The 16,758-nt window shown below is 36.2% G+C and overlaps 1 protein-coding gene across 1 annotated transcript in view; it reads left to right on the forward strand.

The window, feature by feature from the left end:
* Nucleotides 1–16,758, forward strand: part of NDUFAF2 (NADH:ubiquinone oxidoreductase complex assembly factor 2) — a 176,027-nt gene that overhangs the window by 118,950 nt on the left and 40,319 nt on the right. The window contains exon 3 of the mRNA XM_030321614.1: nt 10,272–10,312. Within this exon, the coding sequence (XP_030177474.1) occupies nt 10,272–10,312 (41 nt within the window). The remainder of the gene's footprint in view (nt 1–10,271; nt 10,313–16,758) is intronic.

Below are 16,758 nucleotides of genomic sequence, written 5' to 3' on the forward strand. Positions count from 1 at the left end.
TCACATTATTCATTGATAATACATAGAAATACAATTGATTTTTGTATATCAACTATGTATGTACTTTACCCAACTTTGCTAAACTCATTTATTTTAGTTTATATTTGGGGGATCGTCTACATAAACAATTTGTATTCTTTCTATTTACTCTATTCTAATGTATTTTTTTCTTGCCTTCCTTTCCTGACAAGGACCTCCATGACATTGATGATTAGAAATACTGAAAGTGGGAACGCCTGGGTGGTTCATTCAGTTAAGCATCCAACTCTTGGTGTCAGCTCAAGTCATGATCTCATGATTCATGAGTTTGAGCCCCACATCTGGCTCTATGCTGACAGTGTAGAGCCTGCTTGGGATTCTCTCTCACGCTCTCTCTGTCCCTCCCCTGCTTGCTCTCTATTTCTCTGTCTCCAAATAAATAAATAAACATTTCAAAATGTAAGTAAAAAAATAGGGAAAGTGAACAGTCTTGCCTTTTTCTTAATCTTAGAGGGAAAGCTTTCAGTTTCTCGCTATTAAATTTAATGTTAGCCAGAAATTTTTATGTAGATGCTTTCCATCAGATCAAGAAAACTCTCTTTTCTTCCTAGATTGCTGGAAGTTTTTATTATGATTGATGTTGGATTTTCTCTTTTTTTTCTGCATTTATTGGCTTGAATTTTATTGTTATTCTTCATTCTATTAATATAGTTGATTACATTGATTTTCTTTTTATTATCTCTCGCTTTTTTATTGTGATAAAAGATACATGACATAAAAAGTTCCATTTTTGCCATTTTTAAGCACATAGCTCAGTGGCTTTAGGCACATTTACAGTGTTGTCATTGTCAACACCATCTCCAGAACTTTTCTCTTCCTAAACTGAAGGTCTTTACCCATGACACAGTAAGTTCCCATTCCCTCCTCCCCCCTCCACCATGCCTGACAACCACCATTCTACTTTCTGTGTCTATGAATTTGACTACTCTAGGTATCTCATATAAATGGAATCATACAGTATTTGTTATTTTGAGTCTGGCTTATTTCACTTAGTATAATGTCTTCAAGGTTTATTTATGCTTTAGCATCTATCAGAATTTCATTCCTTTCTCAAGGTGAATAACATTCCATTTTCTCCATATACCAGATTTTGTTCATTTGTTCATCCATCAATGGATCTCTGGATTACTTCCACCTTTGGGCTATTGAGTAATGCTGCTGTGAACATGGCTGTACAAATACCTGTAGATTTAAACCTAATTATGTAAATAATTGTGGTAAACATCAATGGTCTAAAATCTCCATGTAAAAGGTTGAAATTGTAAGAATTATGTAGAAGACAACTATGTGTATCAAACAGTGTAACCTAGTTGACAATTATAGAACATTACCCTGAGAAATTGTAGAATTCATTTTTTTTTCATTTTATTCACCTTGGTAGGTCATAAACTCTTGCCAAAAATTTTGGAGGTGGGAATACTTACTTATCCACTCATTGTGTGAGGCCAGGTTTACCCTGATACCAACTCTTGTCAGAGACAATAAAGAAAAGAATACTATAAACTAATATCCGACATAATCATAGATGCAGAAATCATTAACAAAATATTAGCAGACTGCATCCAGCAGTATATAAAAAAGGGCAATATGCCATAATGATGTGGAATTTATCCCAGTAATATAAGTTGGTTTAACATTTAAAGATCAACATCGCCCCATTTCCCCCATCTCCCGCCCCTGGTAGCCACCTACATTCCACATAAAAATGAGATCATGCAGTATTTTTCTTTCCATATCTAGCTTATTTCATTTACCATGTCTTCCAGATTCATCTGATATTGTCAAAGATGGCAGGACATTCTTCTTTCAAGACTGAATAATATATTCCATTGTAAATACACACACACACACACACACACACACACACACATACCATTCTTCCATCAATGGACATTAAAGTTGTTTCCATATCTTGGCTATTGCCAATAATGCTGCAGAGAACATGGGAGCACAGATATCTCTTCAAAATAATGATTTCATTTCCTTTGGATATGTATCCAGAAGAGGGATTTCTGGATCATATGGTAGTTCTAGTTTTAATTTTTTGAGGTAACTCCATACTATTTTCCATACTGGCTGTATCAGTTTACATTCCCACCGAACAGTACATAGGGTTTTCTTTTCTCCACATCCTTACCAACACTTATTATCCTTTGTCTTTTTTGTTAAAACTATTCATTCATTCATTCATTCATTCATTCATTTGCTTATTTATTTACTTGAGAGAGAGAGAGCAGGGGAGGGGCAGAGAGAGGGAGAGAAAGAATCCTAAGCAGGCTTCCCACTTAGCACAGAGCCGGACGTGAGGCTCAAGTCCACAGTACTGTGACCACAACTTGAGCTGAAATCAAGAGACCCTCCACTGACTGAGCCACCCAGGCACCTCTATTCTTTGTCTTTTGACAATAGCCGTCCTAACCAGGTATGAGATGATATCTCACTGTGCATTTCATTTGCATTTATATTCAACTTTTAACAAAGAAGAAAAATCATAAGTTCATATTAGTACAGAAAAAATATTTGACAAAATTCACCATACATTCATGATTAAAAACTCTCTACACACGTGAACTGGGAAGTTCCTCAACCTAATAAAGGATATTAAGAGGAAAAAGCACTTACAAGTAACCAACCTCATATTCGATTGTAAAAGAACACTGTCCCCCCTAAAATTTGGAACAAAACAAGGGTATCCTCACTATTTTTATTTTATATTATCCTGGAAAATTCAAGTAAGTGCAATAAGGCTAGAAAAAGAAATAAAATGAATTCAGATAGGAAATGACAAAGTAAAAGCCTCTTCACAGATGACATAATTGTGCATAAAGACAACCTCAAAAAAATCTATAAAATAATGAATTTAGTAAGTTTTCAAGATATAAGGGCAATATGTTAAGACCACTTATCTATCTACATTTTATTACCAAACAATTGCTAAATGAATTTTTTGATTCTGTCACTTAAAATGCCATTAAAAACATGAAGTATTTAGGGATAAAGTTACAAAAATATGTCTCTACAACCTGTACATTGAAAAATGTAAAATATTCCTAAGAGAAATTAAAGGAAACCTAAATAAGTGGAGAGATACACATTTTTTGTGGTTCCGAAGTCAATAGTTAAAAGATTTTATTTGCCTAAATTTGATCTGTACATTTAGTGCATCCCAAGTCAAGATACTAGTAAATTTTTCTTTTTAAAATTAACATGCTGAGGGGCGCCTGGGTGCCTCAGTCGGTTAAGCGGCCGACTTCGGCTCAGGTCATGATTTCGCGGTCCGGGAGTTCAAGCCCTACGTCAGGCTCTGTGCTGACAGCTCAGAGCCTGGAGCCTGTTTCAGATTGTGTGTCTCCCTCTCTCTGACCCTCCCTCATTCATGCTCTGTCTCTCTCTGTCTAAAAAATAAATAAAAGTTAAAAAAAATTAAAACAAAAAATTAACATGCTGATCCTAAATTTTGTATTAAAATGTAAAAGGATCTAGGATACCTAAAACACTTTTTTTTCCTTTCAAATTTTTATTTAAATTCTAGTTAGTTAACATACCATGTAATATTAGTTTCAGGTGTACAATTTAATGATTCATCACTTACATACAACACCCAGTCCTCATCACAAGTGCCCTCCTTAATCCTCATCACCTATGTAACCCCTCCCCCGGCCCCCCCCCCCCCCCCCCCCGTAACCAGTTTGTTCTCTATAGTTAAGACTCTTTCTTGATTGCCTCTCTTTTTTCCCTATGTTCATTTGTTTTGTTTCTTAAATTTCTACAAATGAGTGAAATCATATGGTATTTTTCTTTCTCTTATTTTGCTTAGCATAATGCTCTAGTTCCATCCATATCCTTGCAAATGGCAAGATTTCATTCTTTTTGATGGCTGAGAAATGTGTCAATTATTGATAATGCTGCTGAAAACATTGGGGTGTGTGTATTCCTTTGGGTCAATATTTTTATATCCTTTGGGTAAATACCTAGTAGTGCAATTGTTGGATCATGGGGTAGTTCCATTTTTAACTTTTTGAGGAATCTCCATACTGCCTAAAACACTTTTTAAAAAGAACAGGGTTGGAGGATTTAACTTTAAAAAGCTACATTTTTCAAGACAGTTTAATACCACTATAATGATAGATATAAAATTAATGGAATCAAACTGAGAGTCCAGAAGTGTCCCTACATTTATATGGTCATTTGAGTTTTCAATGGGAAAAGGAAATTCTTTTCAACTACTGTTAAATAGTTGGATTTCCATATGAAAAAAAATAAACTTTGATCTTTACCTCATATTAAATCTAAAACTTAAATTAAAATTGATCACAGACCTAAATGTGAAAGTTAAAGCTTTTAGAAGAAAACATTGGACTAAATCTTTCTATCATGGCATAGTCAAAGAATTATATAGGACACCAAATATAAAAGAAAAAATATGATAAGTTGGACTTCATCAAAAATTTTTAAACCCTCTTTTTTAACAGATAACTCTGAACAAATGAAAAGATGGATGAAGAGAAAATTTGTGATACATATGTGACATAAAACTTGTATCCAGAATATGTAAAGAACTCTCACAACCCAATAATAGGACTAGCATCAGAAGTTAAAAAGAAGATATGTAACATCATTAGTTATCAAGGAATGCAAATTAAAACCATAGTGAAGTACCACTACATACCACTGACTCACTAGAATTTAAAAGATTAACAATACAAAGTGTTAATGAGGATGTAAAGCACCTGAAATGTACATAAATGTTTGGCCAATGTGTAAATGGTACATCTGCTTTGGGAAATAGCTTATTCTTTATAAACTTAAACACACTCTTACACTATAACCTGGAAATCTGCTGGGTATTAACCCAGAGATATAAAAACGTAGTCTACCCAAACACTTACTGAAAGTTTTCATAGCAGCTTTATTCATAAAAGCCCAAATTGAAAGTTCCCCAAACACCCAACAAAAATCAATGGATAAACACATTGTCATTTTCTATATAGTGGAATACGACACAGGAACAAAAAGAATGAACTGCTGCTGTGCTTGCTGTATTTATTTTTTATTACTCTGCATCAGTATTACCACAAACTTAGCTAAAAACACTACATATTTATCATCACCCGGTTCCTGTGGTCTTGAGTCCAAGCCTAGATGGGTTCTCTACTTAGGGTCTCACATAGACTGCAAACCATGTCAATAGGTATCATCCAGGGCTGCATTCTCATCTGGAAGTTTGAGTGTGGAAGGATCCATTGTTCTACATGTGTGGTTATTCACAGAATTCAGCTCCTTGCAACTATAGGACTGTGAGCTTCAGTTTTTCACTTGATGCTGGCCAGAGACCACCCTAAGCTCCTAGAAGTCACTGAAAGTTCCTTGCCACATGGGATTCTTCAACGTGCCACCTTTTCTCTTACAGCCAGCAAGGGAGAGCCTCCAGTAAATGGATGCTGTAAGCTTACATGATATAATCATGCACTCGTAGACATCCCATCACCTTTGCCCTCTTATCATAGTTAGAAGTACGTCACAGGACCTGCCTTTACTCAAGGGGAAGAAGCCATACAAAGGTGTGGACATGAAGAGATGGGGTTTGTGGAGGCTACCTTAAGAGTTTGTTCTCTACACACAGTTACATGGATGAACTTTAACAACATTATGTTGAGTAAAATAAGTTAGATGCAAAAGAGTGCATACTGTAAAATTCCATTTATATGAAACTGTAGGTAAGGCAGAACTCATCAACAGTGACAGAAAGTGTAGCACTACCTGGGAGCTGTGGATGGATTAGGGTGGGTGTTTGCATGTGGTCAGAGATAGGAAACTTGCAAGTGATGGAAACATTCTATATACTGATTTTGGTGCTGGTTAAAAGGTTGTAAACGTTTTTCAGAATTCATGGAATTGCACACTTAAAATGGTTTCACTGTATTGTTTATAAATTATATCAAACTAAAGAGGATTAAAGAAAAAGAATAGTAATAGGCTTGAGCATCCCCAAAATTTTAACTTAAATATGCCAATTAAATCTAATAATGTCTTTAAGATATGCTCAAGAGTCAGTAATCAGAAAGTGACTCATTTCATAATATATCACTTGAAGAATTTTCACAGTTAAAAAGTAGGGATTCTTGTTTTTATAGATTTTTATAATATATATACACCCAGAGCTGGCAAAGATCATTTTTTAAAAGATGAGGCTTTATTATAGTGTTGTCTTCTCCTTGAGCGAATTAAACAACACATATTTCTAATGTAGTATCTTTTAGATGCAGACTCCTCACAAGCTTTCCATAATTTTAGTTCTGAATGATCACCTCCTGAATCTAGTGATAAATGTTTCATTTACCTTAACCCCTGTTGGCACTGCTTCTAAAAGTATATTAGCCGTTTCCAGTGCTTATAGAAATTTGAAAAATGTATGCTTCATGAAGTATTTTCCTGCTTGCTTCTTCTAGTCCCTTTTAGTGATTAATGGGAACTTTAATTTGCATGCTCACTTTTACGCTTATTATAGTGTGTTATGTTCCAATAAGAGTATTAAAGTTCAATGAAAATTTCATGCATACTAATGAGAATGCAGATGAACACTGATGAAAGAATGCTAGGATCTTAAGACATAAACTTTCCAGTTATCTTGCTAAATTCTATTCAAACAATGGTTACATTATAATGAAGACTGATACAGAATCCACCATACAGATATAATTAGCAATGGCAGAATCATTATATAATTTATAATTGGATCGAGGTTCAGTTCCAGATTGTTATGAGGATAAAAAAAAAGAAATGTAATGATTTGATATTAATGCATATTTTTATTCTTCCTCTTCCTAACCTTTGCCAACCTTCAGCAGGATATTTCCTTTGTTGCATAGAGTGATTGGGAAAGTTAGGGATGATTATATAAATGAGTGATCACATTGAATATTTCCAGCTGTAACCTTTATTGGATACATAGCAGTAAATGGTCCTCAACCATCATCTCAAGAACATTTCAAGTGTCTGGTTATTGTAGAATTATACAAATGTATATCAGCACTTGCATTTATTTATCAAGATAAAACTAAGATCTTTTTCCTTGAGCCATTTAAAACAAAGTTAAAGGAAGTCCTATATCTTTCCTTAGAGAATAGTGTGTCCCATGAGGGTAACTATTCTAGGCAGTACTTAATACGTTATCTGAGTTATACTGCATTCTTCTGTGCATGAATTTTATAAACTTATACAAAACAAATAAACTTTAGAAAACACGTATCAGAGTTTACTCAATCTATTAATTCAGGGATTTTTTTGAAAATTATTTAGATTCTCTTGAAGTATTTTTCTTATTTTAACCTTACAAAGAAACTGGAAATGTTGTTTTATGGACTTACTGATAAGACAGTTTGTTGTTTTAAGTTGTTTTTCTCATGGTGGTAGTAAGTATGCATTGTGCCGTGATACTTTTCCAGCATGATCTAAAGCCAACAGTATATGTTCACAGACTCTGGAGTACACGGTCTTTATTAGTAAAAAGTGTAACAGTTAATAATGATTTTTATTTTAGATATTATGAAAGTGTTTTTGAATCAGGATAGATCGTTCTTGAAATAAGGCTTATACTTACTGGTTGCCCTACCACAGGGGTTGGCAGACTTTCTTTAAAGGGCCAAGTGATAAGTATTTTAGCCTTTGTGGGCTCTATAAGTGTGGCTATGTGCCAATAGAACCTTATTTACTGACAGTGAAATTTGAATTCTATGTAATTTTCATGTGTCATGAAATATTATTCTTCCTTTGATATTTTTTTCAACCATTTAAAAATGTAAAACAAGTTACAAACAGAATTTGACTCTCAAGTTGTGTAGTTAGCCAACCCCTGCCCTAGCAGTTGATTATTCTTAATTAACTTTTTAATCTAATTTAAAACTCAAGATTTACTGCTTAAAACCTTTTAGAGGTATATGGCTTATGTTGAATTATTTTATAAGAAGCTCTATCCTGGGGGGAAAAAATGCCGATAAATAAAGCTAAGTAACTTTTATTTTGACCATAAGAAGGCAGTTGAAAATTCCATAAAGCACTCATTTCCTTGATTGCACAGAGGAATCTTGCTATTGCTAAGCTGGGTTTTCTAACACAGGTAAAAATCCCATTACAGCAAATATTTGTGTAGTGGAAATATTTTATAGTGGAAGTATTCGTTCCACAGCTGTATTAAGCACCTACTCTTTTGAGGCACTTAGCCGGTAGAAAAATAAATCTCCCATGGATGCATCTTGCTCCTGACAGCCTTACAAGCCTAATAAGGAATATAAAATCTGTACAACTTGGGGCTAGAAATGGACCAAATAGGAGTGGAAGCTAATGAGAAAGAGAACGCAGGGGCGCCTGGGTGGCTCAGTTGGTTAAGTATCTGACTTCAGCTCAGGTCATAATCTTGCGGTCTGTGAGTTCAAAACCCGCATTGGGCTCTGGGCTAACAGCTCAGAGCCTGGAGCCTGCTTCGGATTCTGTGTCTCCTTCTCCCTCTGTCCCTCCCCCACTCACACTCTATCTCTCTCTGTCTCTCAAAAATGGATAAATGGTAAAAATAAATAAATAAATAAATAAAAATTAAAAAAAGAATAAAGAGAATACAGAGAAAAACAACAGGGGTAGAAACTCAGAATTAGGAGTAGAGAAGATAAAACACTGGAACTATATTAAAAATACTTATATGGGATTAGTGCAAGGCCGACAATTGAATGTTGCTCATTGTACCCCAATAAACATTCAGTACTGGGTTTGTCTGGAGGACAGTTCCTGCCTGGTGCTGTTGCTTGGATGACAAAAGGCAGGCTGGTGGAGCTGGTCTGAATAAAAGGTAGCTGGTAAACAGAGCTCAGGTTTTAGAGCCATTTTAACAAGGAGTTGATTCCCAGGCTGTTGAGTTTAGGCAGATTGCTTAATCTTTCTGAAACTCAGTTTCCCAAACTGTAAAATGGGGTCAGCAATTCTTATTTTCTGACTTGTAATTAAGAGTGCAACCTTTTCTTCCTAGTTTTGTGTTCTTTGCTTGTTGCTTACTGAAATTTGAGAGGCAGCTTAGTAGAATGTGGATATCTTTTGGAGCTCGAAATGGGGACAACTCTGGACTCACATGCTACCATTAGTACTTACTGTATAAATTTGAGACAGTTATTTAATTTCTCTATTAAATAAGGATACCTCACAATTTTGTAATGAAAATTAAATCAACTAAAGTGAGGGGCGCTTGGGTGGCTCAGTCAGTTAAGCATTCGACTTCGGCTCAGGTCATGATCTGACGGTTCATGGGTTTGAGCCCCGCGTTGGGCTCTGTGTGACAGCTCAGAGCCTGGAACCTGCTTCAGACTCTGTGTCTCCTCCTCTCTCTGCCCCTCCCATGCTCATGCTCTGTCTCTCAATAATAATAAATAAACGTTAAAAAGAATTAACTAAAGTGATCAGTTTTCTACTTTTTAAAGACCAAATTCCTACAGTATATTTTCTTGATATATTCTTATAGTCCAAGCTGATACTATTGCTCTTAGGGTTTTTTTTCAGCCTATTTTAAAAAATATAGCTGTATTGAATTATAGAGATAATAGTTAATAATAATATTAATAATATTAACTTAGACTTAATGCTTACTGTATGCCAGGCTCTGAGCTAAAAATTTATATATATAATTTCATATACTTTTCACAACTGTTAAATGTAGATTTTATTATAATTTATATTTTGCAGATTGGAAATATGATGCTTACAAAATTAAGCAGTTTGCCCCCGATTACACAGCTAGTAAGGGATGCAGTCGAGATTTGAACCCAGAAAGGCTGATTCTACTCTCCTAAACACCATCTTCCATGTGATTCATATACACTTCCCTTGAGGCAGCTGGCCCACTTGCTTCCTGTTGCTACAAACATTGAGCACTCAGTGGAAATCAGGCACTTATTAGGTCTGATTTTGGAAATGGAACTGCCTTTCTTTATTGAACTCCCTATGCTCTTGTATTTTTTCAGGACACAAATCATTACCTGACATCATATATTTGTGTGTTTGTTTTCTGTTCCCCTTCACTAGTATATATTTTGCAGAAGAGGAGAAAATTCATGGTTAGTCCCTCCTTACATGTCCAGTGCCTAACATAACATGTAACAGGTGCTCAATAAATATTTGTTTTATGCATGAATGAGTGAAGTGTTTGTGCAAATTATCAAAAATTTACATTTAAGTATTATTTGTCTTTCTAGCTTGGATTAGAGGAAAAAGAAAGACTCCACCTACAATGGAGGTAAGAATACACAACAAAAATATTCAAATAGCATGTATTTATAATGCTGTGTTTCTCAGTTGGGAGTTTACATGAAGCCACAGAATAAATATTATGCATCTTCCCAGAGTGTTCATTTTATTTTATTTTATTTTATTTTTAACGTTTATTTTTATTTTTGGGACAGAGAGAGACAGAGCATGAACGGGGGAGGGGCAGAGAGAGAGGGAGACACAGAATTGGAAGCAGGCTCCAGGCTCTGAGCCATCAGCCCAGAGCCTGACGCGGGGCTCGAACTCACGGACCGCGAGATCGTGACCTGAGCTGAAGTCGGATGCCTAACCGACTGCGCCACCCAGGCGCCCCCAGAGTGTTCATTTTACTCCACAGACAAGAATTTAAAACATCTTTATAATAAATGCACAAGTTATATAATATAACATTCAATTCACAGGAATTTTAAAATGAAAAAATACAAATGCAATACAAAATAAAAATATTTTTTAGAAAGTTTAGACTTAAAGCAGCTTACATCAGGATGTTTTGCCTGGTTCCTGGGAGCTGTGTTCTGCTATGGGTGCTTTGGTGGAAAAGTCTGAGAAATACTGACTCTTATGGTTCTATCCAAATCATCCTGTGCTTATTTTTCCCTCAATTTTATATCAAACGTAAAACATTATAATTTTATATACATTTAACTCTATCATATCTGAAGAAACCTTAAAATATACAATTAGCGTGTAACATGGAACACTCAGTATAATAGATGAATTTTTATTTTAAACTTTAAAAACAGTTTTGGCAGCACAGAGAATAAAAAGTATAGCATTGCTGTGGTGTAGTATTTTTAAAACATAGTTATTTCATAATTTTCATTTTAAAACAATAGCCTAAAGTGTTCTAAAATTGTTTTGTTAGAATTAAATGTATTCCATAAGAGGAAATTTTCCAAATTGATTAGTATACTGCCTTCTCCTTTTCTTGTGTTTAGGACCTCCCTCTTCTTTTCTCTCCACTTTTCCTTCACTACTACAGCCCTGATGACAAAGAGATGTTGCTCCACCAGTCAGGCCCCACTTGTTGAGAGATGGGGTACACCAGGGCAGAACTCATGGTGACCCATAAATTGACATACATATGCTCCATTTCTCCTGTACTGACCCCATCAGTGTTTGTCAGGCTGGGCTCTGAACAAGCTTATCTCTAAGCCCATTTATAGCTTTGTATGTTACTTCCACTTTTGCCCTGCCTTACTCTTGTCAGATCTTTCTAATATCTGTGAACCTTGGAAATAAAAGGGAAGAAAAAGTCATTGTGATTCAAGATTCAGAAGCATCCCCAGTGGTTTGCAGTGCTAGGAATCATCAAGGAGACCTTACAATTTCTCTTCACTTGGCCGTATTAAGACTTCTTATTCTCAGAGCTAAAGCAGTTTCTTCTAACCTCAGAATTCTGAAAGCCTTCTTCCATGGAAACATTGATGTGCAAAGTGATTAGATGAAGGCACCTGAAACTATTAGAGCTAAGACACCACCCCTGTAAATTTCAAGTAATCCCAGCATTTCAGACAAGCTCCAATCAGAACAGTGAGACCAAGTCATTCTATCCATGATGCTCACATTCTTGAATATCGGAATAGGAGCCTTCCCTTGCATCTTTTCTAATGTATTATCAATGTCATCCTTCTTTATGCTCTTCTGCATCCTCCCCACCACACACACACACACACACACACACACACACACACACACACACACCCTTTCCTCCCTCTTGATCTCTTCCATTGTGTTTCAGAAATTTCTGTTTCTTTGTTAGCAATTTATCCTTAACTTTTAATATTTCCTAGGAACTTTCTCTACCACAAAACCTCAACTGAAATCTGCCTGTGTCTGAAAGATAGTGAGCCTCCTTGTGCTCATTTTACCACAACCCACAGAAAGAATATGGGTTCAACTGTTTCTTTCTTTCCCTTGTCCCTTCCAAAATATTCTTTCATTTTGTGAACCTAGGGGAGAGTAGTAACTTTGTGACCTAAGTATGTTTTTCTCCACCTATTTACAATTTTTGTCTCTCCCAACCTCCAGGCCACTCCCCACCCTGATGGTGAAGATGAGAACCAGACTTAGAGACTTCTTCAAAGCCTTCCCAAGTCTTAGCTGTTCAGTTTTGTTTTTTTTTTACTCCATCCACACTAATATCCATACCTCAAGTGAACAACCACTAATGTAGCCACACCTTAGTTCTTACCATCACCAAACACCATTCTACCACTACAGTTTGTAAACTCTTAAATCCCAGATTCTACATATGTCCGGTTAAGAGAAAACTACTTAATTTAAAGTAAGACAAGTTTACAGAAAGCCACAGGAATTAAATATATGGCTTAATGGGTTATTATAAGGTGAATTCCACAAGGTCAGAAATAGAACTTTGTCATCTAATCCAGAATCATGTACTCTGTCATAATACAGCCTCCCCCAAAACCAACCCTGAACCTTTTGCAGTAAATTTATATAATTTTATCACCCAAATGTACATTAGAGTTTTACATTTTGTAAAAACTTCATATTTGATTTAAATCTCCATCAATCTCTGTGGTTCTCCTCCATCCCTTTTATTTTCTTATAAATTTGTCTGTTGAAAAACCCAGCCTTGGGGCACCTGGGTGGCGCAGTCGGTTAAGCGTCCGACTTCAGCCAGGTCACGATCTCGCGGTCCGTGAGTTCGAGCCCCGCGTCAGGCTCTGGGCTGATGGCTCGGAGCCTGGAGCCTGTTTCCGATTCTGTGTCTCCCTCTCTCTCTGCCCCTCCCCTGTTCATGCTCTGTCTCTCTCTGTCCCAAAAATAAATAAAAATGTTGAAAAAAAAATTAAAAAAAAAAAAAAAAGAGAAAAGAAAAACCCAGCCTATTTGACCTGTAGATCTTGCCACAGTTTAGATTTTGTTGATCTTATGTTATTCATGTTAGTTCACGATGTTCCTCTGTCCTCTGTCTTTCCTTCAGTTTGGCACCTGCATCCAGAAGCTGGCTACTCATGTTTGATCTTTTTGTCAAGACTGTAGAAAATGTTTGGCAAGACTATGGGAGAGCATATCTGGTTGTCCCTCTTTTTGTGATTTGCACAGTTGCTTATGCTTCATACCTATGTCACTTCATTGGAAACAACCTCCTAATCTTGCATGTCTGTTAAAACTAGTTAGTTTTCAAGATGCTACCAGTCATTTGAGCTCTCTACGTTTTTTTCAAATCTCTTAGTGAACTCCCACACCCAAATAGACTTCTGTCTCTTCTACCTGTACGCTATGGCTAAAGGTTAGCTAGTAACAATTAGAGTGCCATTTACAGTAGTGTCAGAAAATATTAAATACCCTGATATAAATTAAGCAAAATATATGCAAGACATGTACACTTAAAACTACAGAATGCTGTTGAGAGAAATTGAAGAAGACCTAAATTAATGGAGAGAAATATCTGTTCGTGGGTTGGAATATTTAATTGCTAAGACGTTACTTCTTCCAAATTGATCTGCAGCAGCACAGCTTATACTTTATCATGCATCACCATCACCAGGAAGGCTTGTTAAAACACAGATTGCAGGTCCCAGCCCCAGAGTGGTTGATCCACTAGGTCTTAGGGTGAGGCTTGAATATTTTCATTGCATCAAGATCCTTGGTGATACTAATGCTGCTGGTCAAGAGCCCATGCCTTGCAAACCACTGGTGTAGAGAGTTAGTCAAATAAAAATCAAGTTAAAATTCCACCAGACTTGTAGAAATCAAGATATAGATGAATTCTAAAATATATTTGAAAATGCAAAGGCCCTAAAGTAGCTGAAAGCAATCATGAAAAAGGAGATTAAAAATTAGAGAACTTACACTGTCTGGCACTAAGACTTACTCTAAAACTATAGTAATGAGGTACTGGGATAAGGATATATAAATAAATGAATGGAAAAGAATAGAGAATCCAGGGGCGCCTGGGTGGCTCAGTCGGTTAAGCGTCCGACTTTGGTTTAGGTCATGATCTTACAGTTTGTGGGCTTGAGCACCACATTGGGCTTTGTGCTGATGGTTCAGAGCCTGGAGCCTGCTTCGGATTCTGTGTCTCCTTCTGTCTCTGCCCCTCCCCCACCTGTGCTCTGTCTCTCTCTGTCTCTCAAAAATAAATAAATGTAAAAAAAAAAATTTAAAAAAAAAAGAATAGAGAATCCAGAAGTAGACACCATACAGCCAATTGGCTTTGACAATGGCACCAAAGGAACACAATTACAAATGGAAAGCCTTTTCAACAAATGGTGTTAGAATAACTTAATGTCCACATGGAAAAAATAAAGATCCCTACCTGACATCATGTGCCAGTATTAGTTCAAGATGGAACATAGACTAAACATAAAAGCTAAAACTTAAAATCCTTCTAGAAGAAGCCATAGTGGAATATTTTCACAACTTTGGGGTAAACAAGAGATAGAAAGCGCTATCCAGAAGGGAGAAGCATTGATCATTTGAACTTAATCAAAATTAAAACTAAGCTTCTCAAAAAATAACATTAGCAAAGCAGTAAACTGGGAGAAAATAATCACAGTGTATGTATTTGACAAGACTCGTATCCAGACTATACAAAGAACACCTCAACTCAATGATTTAAAAGAAAAGAAGGCAACGCTAATAAAAATTGGGTAAAAATCTTGAACAGTCACTTTATAAAATACAAGAATGAGCACTAAGCCTATGAAAAGATACTCACCATCTCTAGTCATCAGGGAAACCACAATGAGATGCCACTCTACTAGACACACAAGAAAAGAGCTAAAATTCAAAAGATTAACAGTAACTAGAGCAACCATACCTTTCATGTAGTACTGGTTGTTGTAAAAATAATGCAACCACACTAAAAAACTGGCTGTTTTTTATAAAATCAAACACATCTACCCTCTGACACCAGTTTTTTTTCTCCTGGCCCCTTTCAAGTCTGAAGGAATAAATATTTAGGCATATTTCTTGGGAAGCTCTGTCCGAAAGAAGGTCTAGTTGCCTGGCAGACCATGAATGGCCTCCTGATTTGTGCCCAGCCCACGTTTTCTTACTTTCCTCCTTCTGCTTGTTATACCCACTCAACTCTACAAGAACTCCCTACTGTTTCTCAGGTTTCCTGTCTTTTCCCTCTCTCATCAGCTGGCACACTTCTGCTTGTGCTTAGTTCCCTTTAAAGTTCTTTGATGGGATTCTTTGATTCCCTTTAAAATTCCTCGACTGTTTGCTCAACTTTTCATCGTGTAGAGTTAATCGCTCCTATCTAATTAGAACTGTACTGCCATGTACAGCTGTGTAGCTCTTTGAGTTCAGTATTATAACTCTCTGTTTTATTTTTCCATCTTTCTGACTATAGTATGAGCTGTATGGCACAAGACATATTTGTTTGTATGTCACAGATACCTAACACAGAGCCTGATTAATTATTTGATAAGCTTTTGTTGACAGAATTGGAAATCTCATTGCCAGGTAAGTATATTCCATGGTCTCCATGCAGAGTTTGAATTTCCAACAACCCAGTGTAAAATGACCTGATAAAACTGAACATATTTTGAATTTGAGCATTGCCTGTACTGTATTGTTACTGTTGGTTGCCAATATAGTAAAGCACCTATTCGTCAGTGTGGTACAAATTGAATTAATATTTCACAAAATTAATGAGGTAGACTTTTCCTAGTGATGACCATATTCCGTTTGAAGTCACGTATAGCAAGTATTTTTAAATATTTCTTCTTCTTTCATACTGACAGAACAGTAGGAAACAAAGTTTTCTGTTGTAAAAAGTAAATAAATGTATTGCCAAATATTGACAAAATACATGACTCAGCAATAGGTTTACAGACACTAGAAGAAAGCTATAATATTGGACCTCACCTATTTCATTTTTAATACATATACTCCATAAAAAAAGGAAGAGAAAATTCTAGAAGCCAGTAGAAATGGAGATGGTGATGCTGTAGTCAAATGAAAGGTTGGGGTAGCTAGGTGGGATAATACTTAACAGTAATTCATTTACTTGACTGTGTTCTCAGATCTGACCTAGAAGCTCCAAAGACTCACTTTTGTCCATGTCCAAGGTGATTTGGCTCTAAAAGATATCACAATGACTAAAAGATAAATATGTGAGTTTGAAATAGTTGCCAGAATTCCAATCTGTTAATTTACAATAGAAATTCAATTAGCACATGGGACGCCTGGGTGGCGCAGTCGGTTAAGCGTCCGACTTCAGCCAGGTCACGATCTTGCGGTCTGTGAGTTCGAGCCCCGCGTCGGGCTCTGGGCTGATGGCTCAGAGCCTGGAGCCTGTTTCCGATTCTGTGTCTCCCTCTCTGTCTGCCCCTCGCCCGTTCATGCTCTGTCTCTCTCTGTCCCAAAAATAAATAAACGTTGAAAAAAAAAAAAAAAAGAAATTCAATTAGCACAGGAAAAAACAGTAGG

The sequence above is a fragment of the Lynx canadensis genome, chromosome A1 (assembly GCF_007474595.2).
Source record: "Lynx canadensis isolate LIC74 chromosome A1, mLynCan4.pri.v2, whole genome shotgun sequence".
In the NCBI taxonomy this organism is placed as follows: Eukaryota; Metazoa; Chordata; class Mammalia; order Carnivora; family Felidae; genus Lynx; species Lynx canadensis.